At 40.6% G+C, this 22189-nt stretch overlaps 2 protein-coding genes across 12 annotated transcripts in view; one reads left to right on the forward strand and one right to left on the reverse strand.

The window, feature by feature from the left end:
- PWWP2A (PWWP domain containing 2A) overlaps positions 1 to 20796 on the reverse strand; it is a 42759-nt gene extending 21963 nt beyond the window's left edge. For 4 of the 6 annotated variants that reach the window (XR_008239488.1, XR_008239487.1, XR_008239486.1 and 1 more), the window contains exons 1-2: positions 20055 to 20796; positions 6279 to 7246 (exon numbers count right to left, since the gene is read on the reverse strand). Coding sequence is in view for 3 of the 6 variants with exons in the window: in XM_052816264.1 (XP_052672224.1) it covers positions 6279 to 7246; positions 20055 to 20746 (1660 nt within the window). In the remaining 3 variants the exon portion in view is untranslated. Of the gene's footprint in view, positions 1 to 4408; positions 7247 to 20054 lie in introns of those variants that run through there. The other 2 variants (XM_052816263.1, XM_052816262.1) reach the window with 2 other exon arrangements.
- Positions 20685 to 22189, forward strand: part of FABP6 (fatty acid binding protein 6) — a 46194-nt gene continuing 44689 nt past the window's right edge. For 3 of the 6 annotated variants that reach the window (XM_052816269.1, XM_052816270.1, XM_052816268.1), the window contains exon 1: positions 21695 to 22100. Coding sequence is in view for 1 of the 6 variants with exons in the window: in XM_052816265.1 (XP_052672225.1) it covers positions 20956 to 20982 (27 nt within the window). In the remaining 5 variants the exon portion in view is untranslated. Of the gene's footprint in view, positions 21089 to 21141; positions 21320 to 21694; positions 22101 to 22189 lie in introns of those variants that run through there. The other 3 variants (XM_052816265.1, XM_052816267.1, XM_052816266.1) reach the window with 3 other exon arrangements.

The following is a 22189-nucleotide window of genomic DNA, read 5'->3' on the forward strand; positions in this document are numbered from 1 at the left end:
TCACAGTTTAATTTAAGAAAAATTTCATAAATTAATCTAAATTACAGTCTTGATTGGTATACACATCCCAGGTACTACAGAAGAAAGACTAAAATGTATGAGTAAACCATAGGAAACCATAGGGTGCTATTAGGATCTAACAATTAAAAGCCAATAATCAGAGATATTTCTGACTTAAGGAAGAATCACTGCTGTTCGACAAGAGTTTTGTAAAACCCCTTCTAAATTACCATAAACAGTTCTTGCCACCTATGTCAGAGAAAGATGAGTTCAAACTAGAACAGGTGCACAGAAATGCCAGTAAGACGAGCAGGGAATAGAAAAGCCATCTTACAAGGGGATCTTATTTTATCTAGTTAAATGGCCACACTCTATAAATACACTAACAGGATGACACCATAGGAGTGAACTATTTAAACTAAAATACAAAGTTGTCACAAAGAACAGTAGTTGAGGTATTTTAAATGTTGAATAGGAACTTGTCATCATAATTGTTAAGGACATGTATCAAAACAGAGGTTCTTCCCATTACAGATTAAGAATAATTTGAAGCTGAATACTTACATCCATATCTCAGAAGCTTGGATCTAACAGATCTTTAGATAGCTTGACAGCTACTACAAAAGTTTTCAATGCTGCAGGCCTCTCTACCTGTCCTGATGTTAAACATGGATGATCTCCGATCACTAGTCATGTCAGAAGAAGCTTTAAGAAGTTAGTTGTGCAAAACCTCTGCCGTTAATACTTTATTTGATTTATAGGGATAATTTTACTGTATTGTTGCAAGCATAGCCTGTCTATATCCCCAAAATGTATGCTACTATATCCTATCCTAAAAAACCAAAGACACACACACTTAATGTAAGCACAGCTTAAACTGACAAAATCCTGTAGCAAGTCATTCCATTTCCACAAGCGTGAAGTAGATGCTGGATGAATTTCAAACAGTTGACTGTAGGACAATGACATATGTTTCACCAAAATTCTCCTATAAGCTCTCTAAAACAGGAGAGCACTAATCCCTTTTACTGAACTTGCAGACTAACATATTATTCTCAAAAAGCCAACTCATAGTTCTCCTTCCAGTATCACATCTAGCTCAATACACCAAGTTCCTCTCTTTTGCTTCAGGTTCCCTATGACCTCTCTATTTATACCCTTAAAAAGTAAACTGAAAATAAGAACAGAAAGCACCTCAGCCTTTAACCATTATAAACTCTGTACTCTAAGATCACTTTCAAGTTTGTTTTTAAATAGCATAACTACACTTCCACCAAATGGCTTATGACAAAAAATACTGTCATCTTACTGCCCTTTTAATCATCTCACCCTACTTACCTCCCAGTTCAGTCTTTATCTACAAGTTAGTATAGTGATCCCACTGCATTGACTGAATTTGCTTATTCCTGTAGGCATTTATTAGAATACAATTATAAAGAGGAGATGAACTGAAATAGCCTTTCACTGATTGTCAGCCACCTCCTTTCCAGAATTCTTTAGCCAAGAAGGCAGCTCTATTTTTTCCACTGTACTTCGCAGAACATGCATGAGGACAGATGATAATACTACTGAGGACTAGCTACCAAGGTTTTCCAAAATTCATGTTCCTGTTCTACTCTGACAACTTTAGCAAGAGCTTATAGGAGACATGAATGGATATCAGTTTCAGGACTTAAGAGAGTTAACTAGAAACAAACCTAAGGCTAGCAATGCAAAAAGCAACTCTTACCCCTTCCTCAATTCCACTGATGAGTGATTTCTTAAACCTAATGCATTTAGAAACTACTTTAAAAAAAAAAAAAAAAAAGTATTTTACAACATGCTGAAAGAAATAAGTCTTCTCAGCCTTGCACAGTTGACCCAAATTACCCCCACTAAACACACCCCTCCTGGTGAAGTAGCTGTCAGTTATGTATGTTTCAAACTAAAGATATCACTGTCTAAAAGAAAATACCATATAATCAGAGATGATTATCTCATTTAAGTGTTGACATAAAATTTCAACTCTGATTAAAAAAATAACAAATATTTGTTCAATTTCCCATAGAACTCTACTTCAGAACATACAAGCATTTCACAGTTGCTTCTAGCTTCACTCATGAAGCAATCACACCTTCAAACACTCCTGTTAAAGGAAATCCTTATAAGTTTTGGAATAACTACTCTCTCCAAAACATTTTAACTGAAGCTAAAGATCTTCAAAGGAGAAGTAGGCTTGTACTAGAAACTCATCACCACCCGTCACATTTTCCCCCCTAAATTGAAAGGCCATACATATTCAACAACTACACTGAGGAATTTCATTAATTCAAAAAGACAGAATTTGCAATTTATTATATTAAGCTGATAGAAAACTAACAGTCACTCTTTCTACTGATGTTTGTCTTCTCAAGACACAGGCTGTGTGCAACAGTTGCACAGCTTAATTACACAGAGGCACTATCCTGGCACTGTACAGGCGTGCTCCTGTCACGAGTTATTTGATAAGTCATTTGAATTGTCAAGTTAACTCAGAGATAGTAGACGTGTACCCAACTGCAAGAACAATAGTCCACACTCAAAATGTATGCATTGCTGGGAGCAGACACGCACATAAAAGTGTGGAGGGTTTTTTGCAGTTTATAGCTAAAACAGCACTCAGCTTCGTCTAAGTCTTCAAAGCTGATCTACACGCAGCATCCATACTGCCATAACCAAGGTTACTTACTGTAACTAGACTTTACATTAAGCCCAACATTTTCTCCACTGCAAATCCTGTTATATCTAGAGTGTTAGCTACTTCAGAGGGAAAGGAAAATCATGGACAAGTATGAATAGGATATTTTCAACCTAATGTAACATGGCATTGTAAAAAAAAAAAAAAAAAAAAAATAGTCTATTTGTTTTGAGACCTGGTAAGTCTGAAGTGATAATGCACATTCACTGTAAAACTTCAGAAAGACTTCTTAAAAGACTGATCAACTACAAATCAAGACTAAGAATCTTTAAATGCCTTCCATAAACAGTTCTTTTGAACATAAAACAATCTAACGAAACCCCTCTAATACTTGTTGCTCTCCCATCTCACCAGTGAACACCTGAGCAAACTTTGGCTTTAGTACTACTCTAACTTTATATAAATTAATAGAAGAGAGTACAAAGCTTCCAGGTCTTTTAAGGAAAAATTAACAGTGTAAATATTGATTTCACTACTACTTGGCTCAGAACAACTAACTTATAGCCAGTTCGCTTGAGCTTCTAAACCTCAATGAACTAGTGTAGACATCTAAACCACATTGTATGGGTTGACTTCAAAAAGCAGTCTGCTTTAATAACAAAGTACGGCTTATTTACTTAAATAGAGTAACTGTTTCTGTTTGCAGGAAAGAATACATAGAAGTGAAACAGGATTTCCCCCCCCCCCCCCCAAAAATTTTTTTTTACACTATGAAATTTATTGTGTGTTTATCACATTCAAAAAGCATTGACCAGTGAGGTTTTTTGGTAACTGTTAGAATGCCCAGGTAAAGCTGGTATGCTTGGAAGCTTAATTAGCACCTAACAGAGATGACCATAAGCTTGAGGAAAATTTGAACAGCCATGTATTTGACACTTTGGACTTCCAATAGTTTTGTGGGTACAAAAGAATAATTTAAAAAGGGAAAAAGAAACTGAATGCTTTGGAAAGACCAGACAGTATCATGAACATATGAAATTTAACCTTAAGTTAAAAAGATTTTAAGGGTTTGATGATTAAATCCTTACCCCCATTTTCATGTCTGTTTAAAATCTAATTTCAGTCTAAGCTTAAATTTTTACTTCTGTCATGATTGCCTACATGGGCAATTATGGAAAAAACAGGATGAAAACTGCTTTAGGATGAACGCTGAGAGATTCTTCACAAGGCATTGCAAGGCTGAAACAGGAGTGGGTTGAAGAAGAGACAGTAATTCACATGGTCAAATAAGGACCAAAACTAAAAGAAAAAAAATGTAGTCAGTTGCATGAAAATGCCCCAACATTGAGCAAAAGACATGCAAGAAAAGATGAAGTAGCAGTGGAGAGTGGGTCTGATTACGTTTTGATAGATGGAGAAAACTGAAAACATTTCCCCACTGTATAAGTGACATTATCCACAGTCTTTATTCAAATATATGGAACAAAATCTAATTAAGGGAGAAATTTGATAAACTTTACAGAAAGCCCTCTACAGAGCTAGTTTTGAAACAAAAGGGACAGATAATTGCTTAATCTCAAAATTAAGACTAAAGTATACCAATAATACTTTACATCAAGCAGTTATCTTTAAGAATGCGTGAAAAAGGACAATTTACTTTTTAAAAGGGTGTCCTCTAAATACGGCATACATATAAAGTACTCTAACATCCTGGATTTTTTTCAAAGCTTTTTGAGAAACACACACAAATAATTCAGATTTAGTCAATTTTATTTACAGTTTGTTTTTTTACATTTCAGAGCATTACACAATTACATATTCTCATTTTCTGACCTGCAAACAGATACCTTAAACGGAAATATTAAAAAAAAAAATGAAGTTAGATACATCCAAAATGCAACAATTACACATCTGACAATTCACAAAGTGTAATTTACTAGGACGTATCCTAAGAATTTAGGAACAACCAGTCAGGAGAAAATCTGACCAATTTCAGCAATCAATTATTTACACATTCAAAACAAAGCCTCTCTTAATCTAAACCTCCAGGCAAATGGCCTGAAAGATTTCTTCAGGAAGAAAGACCAGAAGTTATGATTCACACCTATGCAGCATTAACAGCCCTTGATCCCAAATACTGAGCAACTTCTCAGCTTTGTCTTAGAGCTACAGGCATCCCTCTCAGCTTCTCAACCCTGAAGTGTTATATTTGTGCCCCCATGTGCATAGAAAGGCTGAGTGTTTTAAGTGGTCACTATGATAAAACCCCATTTAATCTGGTCTTTAAGTTACATGAATTCTTCTTCCTTAAAAATTTCAGCAAGTCTTCTAATGCTATTTAAACTGGCCTATGTGGGTTGGGGCATGCCTTCTTAAGATGTTTAAGCATGCTATGAACCAATTTGCACTGGCCAGACTAAATACATTAGAGACTATTTAAAATAATCTTTAAAGACCATTTAGACAAGGCTTACATTTCTACACTTCCCTGATGGGCCACCAAAAAAAAAAAAAAAAAAAGTCACAGCTACTACTTTCATCCCTTGTGTTAACCCTTTGCCACACAGCAACTAGTTATATACTGGGTAGAAACTACTAAAAAATTCCCTGCAAATAAGCTGCCTTTCAGCTGAGGCTATGGCTCCTATGCATTGGGTGTTTGAGGAGTTTTATTCTTTAAAAAAAATGCTCACTTGAAAAATACTGAAGTTCTCACTTTAGGCTAATTTTGATTGCATGTTCAATTTGTTTAACTGTCAAGAAACTGCTACAAATGGAACAACTTTAGTATAAAAAGAGCAGTCAACCGAGTGCAACTTCTGACTTGGCAAGTCCTTCATGGTAGTTCTCTAACTAGGCTATGAATTTTGTGGAGCCTCCAGATTTCTTGCCTACCTTACTTTCCATGTTCACGTTTCAAACTGTGTCAGCAGGGCCCGAACTTCGGGAGTCAGCTGCTTAGCAGCCTTAGCTGCCTCTGTGACGGCCTTGCGGTAAAGACCCTTTCTCTTCTTATTAAAGCGCAACTGGAAGCTTTCTAAAAAGGGGGATAGTTGTGCAAGAGCAAGAAAAGATGTTGTTGTGGAGCCAAACCATGAGATACGAGCCTCCTGTCGAACTAAAAGGCCATTATCTTTCCGGCTCACAGTTATGGAAAGAATACGGGCTGGCCACCAAGGGAAGCCATAAATCTTGGCCCAAACAATGTCCCCTACACATACGGTCCTGCCATCTGGTGTGACACATTTAGAGACGTTTTTGGAAAAGACTTCCGTTTTCAAGGAATTACTGAGCTTTTTCTCTTCCTTTGAAGAGGAGGAGGAGGAGGAAGGTGCATGCATGCTGCCTGGAGGAAAATCAAAGCTTTCAGTAGAGCTACACTCAGAGTTGGTAGATTTCAAATCATCTGTGCTATCACTACTACAAACTGATGCACTGGAAGAGTCAGATTTCTTTTGATTAAGGGTCATGTAAACCGTTATATTGCTTTTGCTGCCTCTCTTGCCCAATGTCTGGTGTTCATCCTGATCAACAGTTACATGCACTTCACTTGTGTCCTGAACCTCACTGCTGGCCTCTTCAGGGCCTTCTGAGGGGCTCTGATTTTCTGAAGGGGCCTCACCTGCTGAGCGGGTGGAGGAGCAGCGAGACTGGGGCTTAGTTGCCATCTTGCCACTCCGTATTTTCTCAAGTCCTGTCTTGAGAGAAGAGTCATTTTCTTCATTCCGATACCTTTGTGGCTTTAAACGCAATCGGGGTGGAAGGGAACCTGAGCTGGTGTTCTGAAGACGCCGTGTGAAGTGGACCTTTGAATGTGCATTTTTGGAAGAGGAGGTTGCACTCTGCTTCTTTTGTGCCTTTTCTTTGGCCATTTTCAAGACTTCCCGAGCTTTTGCATGATCCATGTTTTTGCTCTGGAGAACTTTTTTTGTATTTAACTGCGCTTTTGAAGTATTTGCTTGTGCGGAAACTTTAACTACTCTGCTTCTGCTGTGGGCAATATTTGAAACCTTGACCACAGCATTCCTTTTCTGGCTTTCATTTTGGCTTTTTCCGTCCACTTTATGGTCAGTCTTAAGTTTTTTATTCACAGTAGTCACACTCTCATTTCTTCGTTTTTTATTATCCTCATATTTTGAAGAGTCACTTGCATTGCCACCTTTTTTTATTTCCTTTTTTTCTGCAACAACACTGTTTTTGCACTTGTCACATAAGACCTGCCGAGGTCGTAGTTTGATAGCATTCATGATAGAAGTGGGTTCCTCCCTGTACATTTTACGCTTGGGCCGCTTAATTTTCCGGGGTGGAGGCTGAGGTATTGACTGGTTATATGTGTCCCTGATAAACAACGGAGGAGGATATGGTGCTCCCTCATGAAAGAGAGGAGGTGGTTTAGAAGTCCATAAGCTTTTAGCTATGCTAGGTTCTGATGGCTGCGTGAGGGAAGAGTCATCAGGGACTGCAGCATTAGATTCACACTTCACCTGTGCCTCATCTTGGAATGGTTTACTTTGGAGCTGCATGGCTTCAGGTTTATCCTTGTATTCCCTTTTAGGAAATATGGTCACAGGGATGCCATGGGGTCCAAACCTTAAAGAGAGAAAAAAAAAAAAAAAAAAAAGGTTTTGAGGGATCTTTTGCTGCATTTATTAAAAAGCATATGAAAGCCTGTCTACATTATGTAGCCACCATTTGAAAGACATGAGTCTCAGGAAAATTAAAGCTTCATATCTAGCCTTATGGTAAGCTTGGAAAAAGCAGGAAACCAAAACCAAGTCAGCAGAGAACACGAAATACATAACTTTGCTTATTATTGGTTTCTCTTGCATCAACAAGATGCCCTGAAAATGTAACAAAAAAATGTAACCTACAGACAGAAGTAAAAGAATTAACTTTGTACTTTTAGAAAATGCTTATAAACAAGTAAACTACACACTCATCCCATCAACTCCAAATCTACCCAAGATTAATTTCCATACTAAGTCAACTTATGTGAAGAACGCATCTTCAGCAACTTTTACAAAATTCTTCCATTTTTAGCATAGCACAAAAGGCCAAATATGTTTCAGATTTAATCAAGGCAAATACAGACTGCATAAATATTTGCATTGAACAGAGAGCACCATCATTCTTCATCCACAAAAGATTAGCACCTGGTTATCATATGCATTACAGCTCAAAACTTACTAGCCTAAGCGTTTCTTCCAGCAAAACTACCCTTATTTCACCACAGTACAAACCGTTCCTCCCTGTTTTGCAAGCAAACAATATTTTAAACCTTTGCCTACTTTTCTCCAGACAGCTCTAGATCTCTGCTGCCCCATTTGACCCACACAGGAGTTCTCACCACCCTGATCAGCTCTGAGAGAAGAGAATGAAAAATCCCAGCATGACTTAGGCATTAGCTCAACTTTCCTATAGTAAGAGAAGTAAGTAGCATGTTGCCTAACAGGTAACCAATACTTTCTGCAAAGGGTTGTGCCAAGGGAAACATTTTATCAGTTTGCAAGGCATTATGCTTGCCTTCTCCTGAGAGGAAATCAAATGATAAATACATTCATTTACAACAACGTATCTTTCAACCCCCAGAACAGGGCAGGAGGGATTATAAAAGCTTGTTTAACCTTCCTCCTGTTCGAGGCCACAATCTACCAGCTGAGCTACCAGCCTCACAGAGCTGTCACCAGGCTGTTCACTGCTCTTGAGCTCTGCCTGACTCCACCTCTCATACACGCACTAGTGTTTGGCTTATATTAGTTGGTATTTTAATAGTTTGACCTTAATGCAGTAACAATGATAGACAAGGTTGCAATTCAAATGCCAAATCATCCATTTTGAATCACTAAACAAACACCATTATGTTTATCCCACACCTGACAGGAGAATGAAGTAATTACCCAAGATTTGTCCTCAGGTTAACACTAGTTCATGTTGCACTGCAGCTGCTCAACTGCAACATCCTCTTAACTGATTGAACTGAAGTTTATTTACAATCTATGGTTGCCTCTCAACTGAAGATAAATGCTGAATACTGGTCTGTTTTCCATTCACACTCCTGCAAGAAACGTGCAGTTTATACAAGTGCCTACATGTTGGCTTTATTTCTTCAAAATTGGTTTTGAAAAAACATCATCATATGTGTTAGAAGATTCTTTACACTGTCACCAACAAATGCCGTCACTTGTTTGTCCTTTTGCTTATTGGTTAAGCCTCTTTTTACACTTAAAAGTTGCAATTGAGGCAAACAATCCATCCAAGATTAAATTATCCATCCAGTTTGCACTTCATTACAAATGGAGAACAAAACCAGCAAACAACCTACGCAAGGTTACAGAAATGAGCAGCATAACTAAATGCAGTCTACTGCACTAGTGAAGGCTACAGTGAATTATAAACATTTAGCAGCTGATGCAGACATTTTTCCAGCTTACAGTCTGGCATTAAACCACAAGGGACTCACTCATAACTAAGTTTTAAGTTCCCTGAAGTCCCAGCAGCCCACCACATGTAAAGAAGTTGCTTTTCCACAAACACTCTTCCTTCCACCAAAGATTATGACTAAGTTATAGAATTCCAAGGGCTTTAAAAGAAACTATCAGCTGATAATAATTAAATTAGCAGTATTTTCAGTGTTACTTGCAGCAAGAACTTCAGCTTCTTTAAGAGCAGTAAGATCCAGATCCCATCTTTCACCACCTAACAAAGATTACAGGATTTGGGAAAAAGTTAATGTAGTATAAGAGCTGAGAACAAGACAGGGCAAGATCCCTACTGTGCAAATTTCAATACCAGACAAACACCACAGAAGTAGAACTAGACAGCAGTGCAATATCAAATGGGCAAAACCCATGCAGAAGAACATCACTTACAACTCTTTTCACTGCCTCAGGAACTGCATTTCCTAGCCCCTCACAAGACATTTCCATAGTCCAATACACAAGCCTTTTTTCTAGAAGACATTTATGCTGACTCCGTTTTAGGAAATTAAGCATTACTAGCAGTGACCAGGGAAGAAGTGGACGAAAAGGACTGCAAAGAGATTCTCCAGAAGGATCCCATTTAAGTACTTCATCTCTCTTTTCCTAGATCTTTGTTCTACTGCCTCACAAGCAAAATCAGCACGATTAGCACTCCAAACACATAAAAAAGCCTAACGGAAAGCTCAGCATATGACTGATACCATGAAGGCACTGAAGATTAATACTGCACTTTAGACTATCCTTTTCTTCAAGCATCTGCATAATACACTACTAGGCCAAACAGCTGAAGAACAGGACAGCTGAAGTGGAATTTTTATCCACGATGCAAACCTGCTTCAGTAAGACAAAAAGCAATCCAGACTGAATCTCTGAAGCTAGAGTCTGTCTCACAAAAAGTACCATTTTAAGAAGTGAACTAGAATCTCCTGTCCCTGTCTACCTAAAAATTAATGAATTGTAGAATTAGAGAACATTCACAGATATCGTCTGGTGACAGTTACGTAAGAGCAAATGAAGACACTATTCCTGTAAATGATGTGTCAATACATAAAGACATGACTAGTCAAGACAGTCCACCTGAAGTACAAGATAAATTTGGTAAGCCCAGAGACTGAATATTACTTCCAACAGCTGAGTGTGTGGTACCTTCTTTGGCCTCATCCAATAGCAGGTTGCGTCCATAAATATTCAGTTTTTAGATGATCTTTGTTTCCTCCTTGGTGAATGAAGTTCTCCAACTATACAACTTGGAAGAATGATACAAAAATTAAGAACAGAGAAAAATGGCAGAAAAACTTAGGAACGAAACAGCAAAAGACACAGGAGAGAATGAAAACAAAGAACAAGGTAAGAAGAAAGCTAAAACAAAACAAAGAATGGCCTATTTTTCTTAAGAGAAGCAGAACGAAGATGTGACCTTAACAAACCTATTCAAGACAAGGCATGACACAGCATCTAATTAGTTCAACTGCAAACACAAGTATTTATTGCATATACTAGAATTTGAAGCCCTATTTTCATACATCTAGTTGGTGGACGTTGAAGACAAGTGCTTCTCAGACAATCACAATAATAATTTTTTTTACACCAATTACACGTTTGAAATAGCTAGGAGTGCCATGTGTATGTAGGTTAGACATAAAAATTGCAAAAGCTAGCATTTGGTTCATCTACTACATAGATGAAGAAGGACTAAAAGGCTACCATATAAAAAAAGGTTAAAAAAATCCAAGCAGCACAACTCAGTTGTATCACAACATTTACTGATCCACACATCAGTCAATGACTGAGCAGTAGAAGATCACCTCTTAAAAAAAAACAAAACAAACCAAAAAAACCACATTTCAGTTATGCTGCATCAGGGAGACTACCTACATATTTCGTTTGTCACATGTTGCATGTTTAAGTACTATAAGGAACTGCCCTGTCTTTATTCTAACAACAAACTACATTTTTTTCTTATATTGATCCCAAGTATCACCTGTCCCTACTATAATATTACTTTCCTCCAGAAAAGGCTACTCTTGGAAAGACATACTCCAATTACTGTTTGCTTAAAAAGAAAAAAAACAACCCATTTGTGCCTAAGTTCCAGCTGTTCATTGTACAGCCCACTCATGCATAACATAATATAGTTCTACCTCAGACTATCGCTTGAAGGAATAGAAGGGTTCGTTGATGTGGGATCTAAAATTGAAGTGTTAGGAAAACCAAAGTAAGAAATAGGCATTTCAACCTAATTTAAGGCAGTTCTGTAAAGCAGTGCACTGCTGCTTCATACTTATTCAAAATTAGAACCAGTTTTTCATGTTGCCAGGTTCTTCTTCTGTATAGGTGTCCTGGCTCTTTTTTGCTTTGAAAAAGCACTTCTAAAAGAGAAGACAGTTGAGAGTCATCCTAAGAAACTTATCTCCAAGAAGTTTTACAAGTAACAGAGCAATCAGTAGGATCTGCTATCATCATATTTCTGCTATACATATCACTTCAATATACATATGCATTAAAGACATAAATAGCAACAGGAATATCAGGAACTATATTTAAACAAGAGACTAATGGGGTAGATGAGATCAATTCTAGCAGTCCAGCAATCTTTACACTGAGAAGAGCTTTCAGTTGACTAGGGTACACAGAGACAGAACTATGACAAAAACAGTCAGGTTTTATTTCCACAGTTTGTCAACTGCAAGTTAATGAATAGGTAGCCATGGCATCTTTTGTCATTATGTAAAAGCTAGTTTGGGTATCAAACCTAGAAGCCTGTCACTTAAAGCCATATAGATTTGTATTACAGATATGTAAACTTAAGTACTTCAAGCAAAGTAAAAACACTTTTTTCAAATCTAAATTCTCTAGCAGAATTACTACAATGAATATTACTATTCAATTTGTATGCAAAACACAGTGCAGTTAAAGAGTATTTTTTAAAAAATAATCATGGCATAAGGAACAAATCCCATTTAAATTCATAACTGTATGTACATAAACATCTAAACAATACATCCTGGGGCAAAGCGTTTTTATGTTACTACATAAAGTCTTAAGCTCTCATCTTTAGCCTCCAATGTCTAACTTTTACTTCTCTATTAAAAGAAACAAAAATGAAAAAGCACCTTGTTCTGCCAAGAGCCAAAGGAGAGAACCCACTGAACTGGTTCAGAAGTATTTCACATTTGTCTGCAAACACACTGAATTAAAGTCAAAGCACAGTAACTTCCAGAGTTGTGATGTTAGATCAAGTCTGTTGTAAATGAGTACAATCAAAACTCATCTTCACCTCAAAGTCAGACTACAGTAATCTCTGATTACCTTTTTATGCATTGCTCTTGTACTCAGTATCATTCTTAGTGTTTTGCAAAAGCCAAGACAAGCAACAACTGAAGCAATTTTTATTGCACGCATAAAAGTTCAAAGACTCTGAATGCTGGGAGTATAATAATATGCTGAAATAATGTAGAGCTAAGTATATATATACACATTTCATGCATGTATCTAAGCTGAGGGTTTAAATTATAATATTCAATGTAATATACAATTAGATCATAGCTATTTGAACACAAAGTATTTCAGAACCCTCAAAATAACCCGTATTCAAAACACAGATTATGCAATAACCTATTTTTAATATACGATTTACTTGGTGTGATAAAGCACGATATGGAACACATTGCTTTAAGCAGCAGGCACCTTACTGAAAAAAGCATACACAGAAGCCAAATTATCAACTCAGTGGTTTACTTGCCTCCTGAGCAAGGTAACACAGGCTGGGCTAAATAGACTAGAAAATGTGTATTTCACTTAGAGCTCTAAAAACACGGTAAAGGACTGCAGTGTAAGTGACTCTCTGGAAAGAACACATCATCAGGAATAGATCTTGCCACACCATCACAAACTTGCAGCACCAAGAAAAATTTGGTTAAACATATGATAGTTCAAATTAAGTAATGTGTGACAATCCACATCTAAGCAAACTAGTAGGAAGCTTACAAACTTGGAGACTTTTACTATTCAACGTTAAGCTTAGTGTTTTTCAAGCAGGTACACTTGCCTGAAATCCAAGCTCTTGTTTCTGGCACACTTTCAAGGCAGAGGAAAAACAAGAGCAGAGTATGTATAGAATTGAGTTTGAAAGAGTATCTCAAAAAAGCTGGTTACAAGTATCCAAGGCAGCAGCTGATTTTAATTATTCCTAACCACTGTCACCTAGGTCTCCTACTGAAATCACTACCCAAGTGGAAGCCAACTAATGGATACCAAACAATATGCAAATATACCAAAGGCTGTATTAGCTTACAGTACACCTCTGAAGGAAGTTAGAAACCCTTTGAAAGACTTCAACTTCCAGGAAACTGAATCACAGAAGTCCACATAGTCAGGCTGCTGATGCAGACTTTGAAGAACTATCCACTGTAGAGACAGAAGAATCCCTAAGTTGATAAGCCTGAAGAGTATGCAGGGGGGTCCCCTAATCACTGCTTTCCCCCCACAGAAGTGGAAAGGTACCCCTCACCTTTTCACTGGAAAGGATTTACAAGTGAATTCACAGAATTTCCTTCAGTTTTCTGTAACTTGGAGTTCTATCAAGGATATAAAAGTAAACTTTAAAAGATACAATGCTTTAAGTTAGGGTTCCTGCTAACTACCACAATTTTACTGGCATGCTTATAAAGCTGAAGGTCTGTTTAAACTGAAATTATCTTTTAATTTTTACATCTGTTAGCATTATTAGTTTCAAGTGCCAGTTGCATTTTAAAGTAGATGTTTTGCTGATATATTTGGAAGTGTTACACAATTGCAAAACTTTATGATTATGATAGAATACCTTGAATATACACTTCAAGATCACCCACATACCAGTCAGACCCAAGACAAATGGAAGAGAATGATACCATTTATTAACGGATGAAGTTTAAGCCAATTCAGTGTCAGGATAGACAAGATTCATCAGTCCCATAACAGTGTAAAGAAAAAAAAAAAAATTATTTAAAGCATACTGAAAATTTCACCTCCACCTTGTCTCTCAACACTTCAAGCCAAGTCAAGTCAAGTCATGCTATTCTTAGAAAGCAATGGCAACCCATGCTGTTGGAATACAGAAAAGCATACCATAAGAAGAAAGGACAGTTTATCTGTCTTTTCATCTGTTGCGTCACAGTCCAACAAAGAACAGTAGTAGATTACAGCTGCTTTAGGAAAGGAAAGTTTGAGGCACAATCCACAGATGCCCTATTTACCAGCAAGACTAGGGCTTACTGGTTTGAGAAAGGGAGACGTCACACTCCTTGTACTGGCTCAAAATCAGCAGCAGATTGGCAAGAGTTTTCAGTACAACCAGCAGCTTTAACAGCCTTTATACCTATACTAGCAAAATCCTAAAAGCTCATCCAGTTTTGTTAGCCATTTTCACTTTCCAAGTGGAAACAAGTAAGCCTTTCAAAAAGCATTTGATAAGTGACCACAAATAACACTGAATAAAGTTTTGGATGCAGAGAGAGACACAAAAGAAACTATTTTCATATAGAAGCTGAAACATTACAAAATTGTAGAAAAATGTAGGTTGAAAGCAATATCATAAGGTCTTCTGATCCAACCCTGTCCTCTAAGTGAGGCTAAATTTGAGACTATACCATTCAAGATAACCTCTGTTAGTCACAAGCAAAGTACATGTGATTAACTCTCTTCACCACACACCCATCACACTTATGCTTCCAATGTTCTGGGGATAAAAGCAAATATCAAAGTGTTATGGCTGTTCCTTAAATGCTAGAATTTCACCAAGCTCCTTTACACATCTGAGAAACAACGGAAGAGAACAGGTGATGAATTGTAGGAACACCTTGCAAACTGAGTGTAAGTTTTAAAAAAAAAAAACCACAACAAAAAAACGAAACAAAACACAACCCACACACAACCCCGAGTAACAGACATTTCTTTACTGTTGAGAATATATATCACAGCACATCAGTACTTCTATAGAACTTAAACCTTCCCCAGACAAGGACGGCCAAATGTTGTCCCTATTTATTAAATGAAGTTATTAGTAAAAGAGAACTTAAGAGCAGGCAGAAACGTGCCACATTTTTTCAAGTAAGACTTCTGCTGTTTCCTTCTTGTGTCAGCAGATCTTGAATTTCTCAGCTTGGGACTACCTTTTTTCCCCTCCCACCTTTCTTGGCGTATATGGTTACAACACGCTAGATTCACCCTGCAGAATTTATACCAACAAAACGTGAGCATACATAGACAGCATGTTTCAAGAAATGCTAAATGTAAGTGATTTAAAAATCTAACATGTTATGAAGGTTAAGACAACATGAACTAGAGAATGGATGCAACAGTTCATTATTTATCCTTTTTCTTTTGCAGTAGAAAGTTCAATGAATAAATTGAGAAAAGCGTAGGATTCAAGAGTCGTCAAGAAAGCAAGCTGTAACTGAAAACTGCTACTAGGATTATAAGAATTTGAAGCTGTCTATAAAAGTTTATTTTCATCATATAGTTCACGCATACCTTGCTGCAGGAAATCTTTCCTTATCTTCCACAACCAAACCCCAATTAAGATATAATTTAAAACATCTGTCTACTAGCAATACATTGGGCATCTTTTGGCAATCTACAGCTTTTAGGTCACAAAACTTTTTGCTCTTCCTTTCCCCCTCAAGAACTACTATGATCACACAGAAGTCAGAAGAGAAATAGCTTAGAGAAAAAGACAATAGGAAGATATGTGTCCACCACATCTGTATGATCAGAAGGAAAATTTTAGTCAAATGATAAAGCAATAAGAGAAAGTCCAAGTACTGACTGTTGGCAAAACAACAGAACATAAACTTAATCCCCCTCCCCCCCTTAATCTTTGGGAAGGGAAAAAAAAAAATTGCAGAAATAATTATCCTCTCTCCAGAGGAGCAAACTAAAACCAGGACTTCTTAATCCTACATTTTAAGATTTACAAATGCTACACTCATCAGGTATTTCCTTACTGTCTACTTCCTGCAGGTGCAGAGCAAGATTTACACTAATTCTGAGCCAGCAGGTGGCATTAACATTTCATATACCCTAAGCAAACACAATATTAGTCAAATGCTGGACACAGGCAACCTTACAAGCCCTATTTAAGCCCCATACGCAATGAGTAGTTTTCAATGACAATTTGTACAATGGCATGGAAAATTAACTACAGTCGTGCATGAAGCATTCCACTATCCGCTCTGACAAAATAAGACAGGATTGCCTTCTCCTGCCTGCCTGATGGCTGGCTGGATTTCCCGTCTCTCCTATCAGCACGACTCCATCAGTTATACACTGAGGAACTCACATCAGAACCTCATCCTAGCATGCAATAAGGCACTTAAAAGGTAATGGCAACAGTAGTAATAAAGTTTAACATTAGGATCACATTTTTAATTTGTGCAATGAGCCTTTAGAGTAACAAAAGTGGGAATATGTCCCTCTTTAAATGATGACTTACTGCATAAGAAATTGATTTGGGACTCAGTACATGTAGATTCCTATTTTCTGCTGATTTTCAAAACTTCCTGTGCAGCTGCTGACAGGTACACGAGAACTGCCATTAGTGCAGGCAGACAAAATACTTCCTTACCTCACATAAATGTAGGAATAAAGTCCACTGAACACTGAGGTGCTTGTGTTCTTGTGTTATAAACTCCTAAATGGACATCCTACTTACAAGGGGTAGGAGAGGAAGAAGAAATCAGATCTTTAATACAAACACCACTGAATTCATATCAAAGTCCACAAGAATAAAATCCGAAGTCAGTGCATCATTTCAACAATGGAAACAGAACTAGGAAAAAAGAAAATATACAAAACCAACCAAAAAAACCCTTTAAAATAAGAAACATATGGGGACATTTTTGCTTTTCTTTCACCTTGAAGTTCAAGTAACTCAGAACACAACTTGAGAAGGCTAAAAAGAGTCCAGTGGACAGGTTTTTTAAAAGGTCATTAAAACTTGCTCTTCTTAGTACTGTACAGAAGCAGCACCTTCATTGCCCTGGAGGGGAAAGCAGAAATTAAGATCCAAGAAGGACTAGGAATTATTTTCTTCCGAGTATACGATGAAAAGAGTATTAGCACATGCAGTGAACACATCAGCCACTTTTCGAAGCTATTGAATGAGTAAATTCTAATACAAAATTTCACTTTTATTAAATAAGAACTGGCAGTCTTAAGATATTGATCCCCTTTGCATTTGGAAAGTTTATAAGACTATTTCCATGCACTTGAATGAGCTAGTGGAGACAGCTTTCAGTAACCACCCATCTTCCATACTAGAAATCCCAGTGTTTTCATGTAATGTATACTGGAATTTAGGTGGTTTTTATTTAACCCTACCCTTACTTTTTTTTTTTGGTCCAGTGGAAAAACTTGTTATAAGAATGCCAGGGCCTGCCACAGTGCCACAGATACAGAAGGAAGTTCATGAAAAATGTTAATGTTCTACAAGTCCATGTGCTGCTACACAAAACAAAAATAAACAGATATAAAAAAAAGCTGATACCTAAACAGTACTATCATTCAGTCACTTACCACCAAAGTCATAGAGTCTAGAAAAAATTTAAATCTTGGGCATTCACATAACACCTGTTTTCTGATAATGCTTCAATTTCTTACAGGTAGGAAGTTCTTGGACTGTTTCTGGAGTTTGCTTACCACTGCATTTGTTGCTCCGAGACATTTCAACGCAGACTCCTATTCATCTACAAATATTAACTTGTCACCAGCCAAATATTATAGACCTTATGTCTAGAAAGTCAATTCTTCTTGTCCAAGCACTCCAAAGAGCTTGGCTTTTAGAATTTTAATTTCACCTTCTGGATTCCCATGTAACAAGCACTTCTGAATGAAGTCCAAGATCATATGAACGGAGAGAAAGGAATAAGTGGTTCCACTGCATAAGAATATCTGGGAGTAACAGCACACACAAGCCTTCATGTATCACTTCTCCCCAGTTCTTACTGTGAAGACTTGCCCCAGGGCCTGTGCCTAAAAACAGGGGAAACTGAGATGCTTCCACTGAAGCCACAATGCAAAAGAAGCAGACAGTTTGCCTGCTACAGATGACCTTTACTGCAAAGGGCTGCAGTAGATCTGCTGCATGAGAGAAGGGTCTTCAGTGCACAAGAAAACCTCAGGCAAATGAGGGGATGTTTGTGGTCAATGTGTGTTTAGTAAGATATGAAATCTTTCAGAAGTAAGGGAGTAGCTGTTTTTTTCCTTCTTTACACATATAGACCCTAAGAAGTACAGGAGCACATGCTTTGTCACTCTGCTAACCAGGGCAACAATATAATTTTGCTGGTGTAACTTCAGACCTACAAAAGAATTTATGTTAATCAGCATTACTACTTAAGTTGTAAGGCCTTCTGGCCTCTTTGAGACATTTAATATTTCACACCAGAAGTGAGTACAGTTTACAGATCACATTTTAGGACTTGGCTTTAAAAGACATATTGATAACTTAGCATTTCAAACCACAACAACTGACAAATTTAAAACGTACTTCCATGACATTATCCAAAACTTGGGTTTCAGAAAAGGCCTTTTGTTTCAAAAACGAACCAAAAAGCTAGGCCCAGGACAAAAGTGCTGGTCCCTAATACCTTTCCTTTTAGAAAGCATTGACAATATTGATATTACAGGAAGTTATTAAACAGCTACCAGTAATGTAAAAGGGAGTGATAAAAGACACACGACCACACATGCAGCTGAAATTTGGGGGGGAAAAAGCGCTGCGTTTTTTCATGCCAATTATTTTCAACAACCACCCTGGTTAAATTTCACTTTTCTCTCATGTACTTGCACAGTCCTTATGTCTAGAAAAGAAGCACTAAGATGAAGAGGTATTTTCACCCGTAAATAGCAGTTAGATTGCTTATAAGATATACAGTATCACTGATGACTTCTGGCCTCCCAAGAACCCCTTACTATAGAAAAGCAATGAAAAAAGCAAACCCCAAACCTCACAATCTGATAAGGCTTTAAGTTATTTTGTGATACATAACAAGTGTCGTCGTCCCCTCCCAAAAAAGGGCATTTAAGAACCATTAAACTTCACCCCATTCATTGCATACAAGGAGCAATCAGTACTAACAACTGTACTTCAGGACTGTAATAGCCTGGCTTGAAAACCATTATTCTGAAAAATAGTACATAGTGAAAAATAAGGTTACCTAAGCAATGCAAGACACAAACCAAGAGGAAGAACAGATCCCTGGGTCTGTACGTTTGTACAAAGACTAGAATAAATGCCAACATCTGTAGCTCAGGTCCTTGTTCCCCGGCAGATACAGATGCTGGAGGCCCGACGTGAATCCCAACCGAGTCAAAAGGATGTGCCCATGTGCTCGCCCCTCTCCCGGTTCCCCCATTTTCTCATTCCCACTCGGGACTACTTTTGTTAAGGACAGCACTACAAAACGGGGGGCCGGCCAGCTGCCGCTCACACCCCGCGCCCCGCGGGGGAGGCCGGGGGCGGGCGGGGAGCGCGGGGATGGGTCCCGGGCGGGGGGGGGCCCTGCCCGCCCCGCTCCCTCCACCCCCTGCCAGAAGGGTCGAGGAGGAGGACGCCCGTGAGCTGCTGCCTCCGTTCCCCGGGGAGGACGCGGGGGCAGGAGCCGCTTGCCCCCAGGCGGACCCACGGCTCCGGCCACCCGGCTCGAAAGAGGGGAGGGGAGGCTGCTGCCGTCGCGCCCCTCGGCCCCTGCCCAGGCCGTTCCCCGCCGCGGGGCGAGCCCACCAGGGTCGCGGCTAGGGCCGCCCCCCCCCTCCCCCGCCGAGGGCAGGAGAGGCGCAGGGCGGCGCGGGCAGGCGGCTCCGGGCGAGCTCGCTGCCCCCGTCACTGCGTTGGGGCGGGGGGGGGGGGGGCTCGGGACGGCTCCCCCGTGAGATCTCACCTTTTAGAGAGGTCCATGAGGACCCCAGAAAAAAGCTTCTCTCCCAGCCGGAACGAGACCACCAGGGCGTCCTCGATGATGTGATCCAGGGTGACCCGCACCTCGGAGCCCGGCAGCAGCGGAGCCTCCGCCTCCCCTCCGGCCAGAGACACGGGCACCGGGGACTTGGGCTCGACAGCGGCGGCATCAGCAGCATCCGGCTCCTCCTCCTCCGGCGGGGACGGCTCCTCCCCGGGCTCGGGCTCCGGCTCCGCGGAGCCCCCAGTAGCCGGCGGGCAGGGCTGCGGCTCCTCCTCGGGAAGTTGAGGGTGCCCAGCAGGCGGCAGGCAGGGCTGCGGCTCCTCCTCGGACTCCGGGCTAGGCGCTCCCCGCTGCTCGGCCTGGGGCGAGCCCACCTCCGGGCTGGAGGGCGGCAGCTTCTCCGTCCTCTCGGCTTCCGGCTCCCGAGTCCCGGCCGGGCTCCGGGCGAGCTGCACAGGCGGCGGCTCCTCGGCCTCGCCGGGAGCAACCTTCCCCCCGTCGGCCTCCTCCCCATCAGGCACCACCGACTCCACGGCCTCGGTGACGGCAGGGAGAGGGTCCGCGCCGGCCTCGCTGCCCGGGATAGGCTCCATCTCGGGCTCAGCTTCACCAGCCCCCCCATCGCCCGGCACCGCTGCAGTCGCTGCCGCCTCCGCAGCCATGGCCGCCATTTTCTCTGCTGCTTCACCGCCGCCTCCCTCCAGCAGCGGGATCGATAACCACGGCCTTCCCCGCCCGCCTGGGAGGGAGAGCCCGCCCCCTAGGCGCGCGTCCGGCAGCCTATTGGTGGGCGCGGTGCGATTTTCTACTTGTACTGGAGAGCGGAGCAGTCCGTCAAGCCCAGCGGGAACTTCTCGTTGGCCAGCGGGGACTTCATTCAATGAAGAGTCAGAAAGAGGAAGAAAGGGTGTGGCTTAGTGCTTTACAGGCCGTTACAGATTAGAGGGGTTGGGCCCCTAGGGCTGCTCCGCCATCTCATTGGTGGAAGGAGGAGCCGCTCCCGCGGGAGGCTGGTAATTGGCGGCGCCAAACGTCCGTCGGGGGAGGGGGGCGCGAGGCAGGAGCCGCGCGGTGGCCGGCATGCGCGCTGCGGGCGGTCGGGAGAGGGCGCGAGGGAAGATGGCGAGGGCAAGAGGGCGGCCCTCAGGGCGGGTTAGCGCGGCCCTGGAGCGGCACCCCCGCGGGGGAGAGGCCGTCTGCCTCCCGGCTTGTACGGCCCCGCGCTCGCTGCCGCGCGTGTGCAGGTGGGGGGTGCTACCGGTCTGTGGCGCTACCTGCCCCCGTGCTGTGGGGGCGAACGGGGCCCTTGCTGAGGGGAGGGGGGGTGAGCGGAGAACAGGGGGGTGAGCGGGCGGGTCGCTGGGGAGGGGGAAAACGTTAGGAAGGAAGAGGGCCTGGGGTCTTTTGTGAAGTAAATCAACGCTTTAAAAGGTTAAGTAGCGTGAAGTAGGTGCATCGGATAAAGGTGAAAAGCGCAGTGATGGGAGAAAAAGAGTTGACGTTTTCCCTTAAGATGTTCTGAATCTATGATTTTTCTTCCTGTGGAATCAATAGTTGCTACCATGTAGGTATTTCCCACCACAACCACCCCCACCACACCACACCACCCCCCCACGCCCCCCACCAGGTAGGCAATCTTGTGTTTCCTAAACAAAAATTAAGGAAAAAGGAAAGCTTTTCGTCTGTTACATGCATGATTTTACATTTTGGGAAACCGAGTCCTCTGTAGAAAGTAGGGATTTGTTGGAAGGAAGGATGGATGAGAAAGAAAAGTAGGAGCAACTGGAGGCAGAAAGACAAAAGTGATCTTAAAGCACGAATGGGTTTATTCTTCCTAGTGCTATTATGAGAGACATTGTTCAGCAACAAATGACATTTTCTGAAAAGTAACAAGTCAAGTCTATAAGACTTTCTTTAAAAATAAAGTATTCCCTTTCTTTCATGTTAGTGACTTATTGGCAGACTTCAAAGTTGCTGCCAACCATATGCTTGCAATAGAAACAGAGCTACACTCCGGGTTGTCAGGTAAAAAACTTATAAACAATGGGCACGAAGAACTAATGAAATTTTTGCAAGAGGTATGAGAAAAAATCCTTGATCAGATTTAAGGCCTG

The sequence above is a fragment of the Harpia harpyja genome, chromosome 20 (assembly GCF_026419915.1).
Source record: "Harpia harpyja isolate bHarHar1 chromosome 20, bHarHar1 primary haplotype, whole genome shotgun sequence".
In the NCBI taxonomy this organism is placed as follows: Eukaryota; Metazoa; Chordata; class Aves; order Accipitriformes; family Accipitridae; genus Harpia; species Harpia harpyja.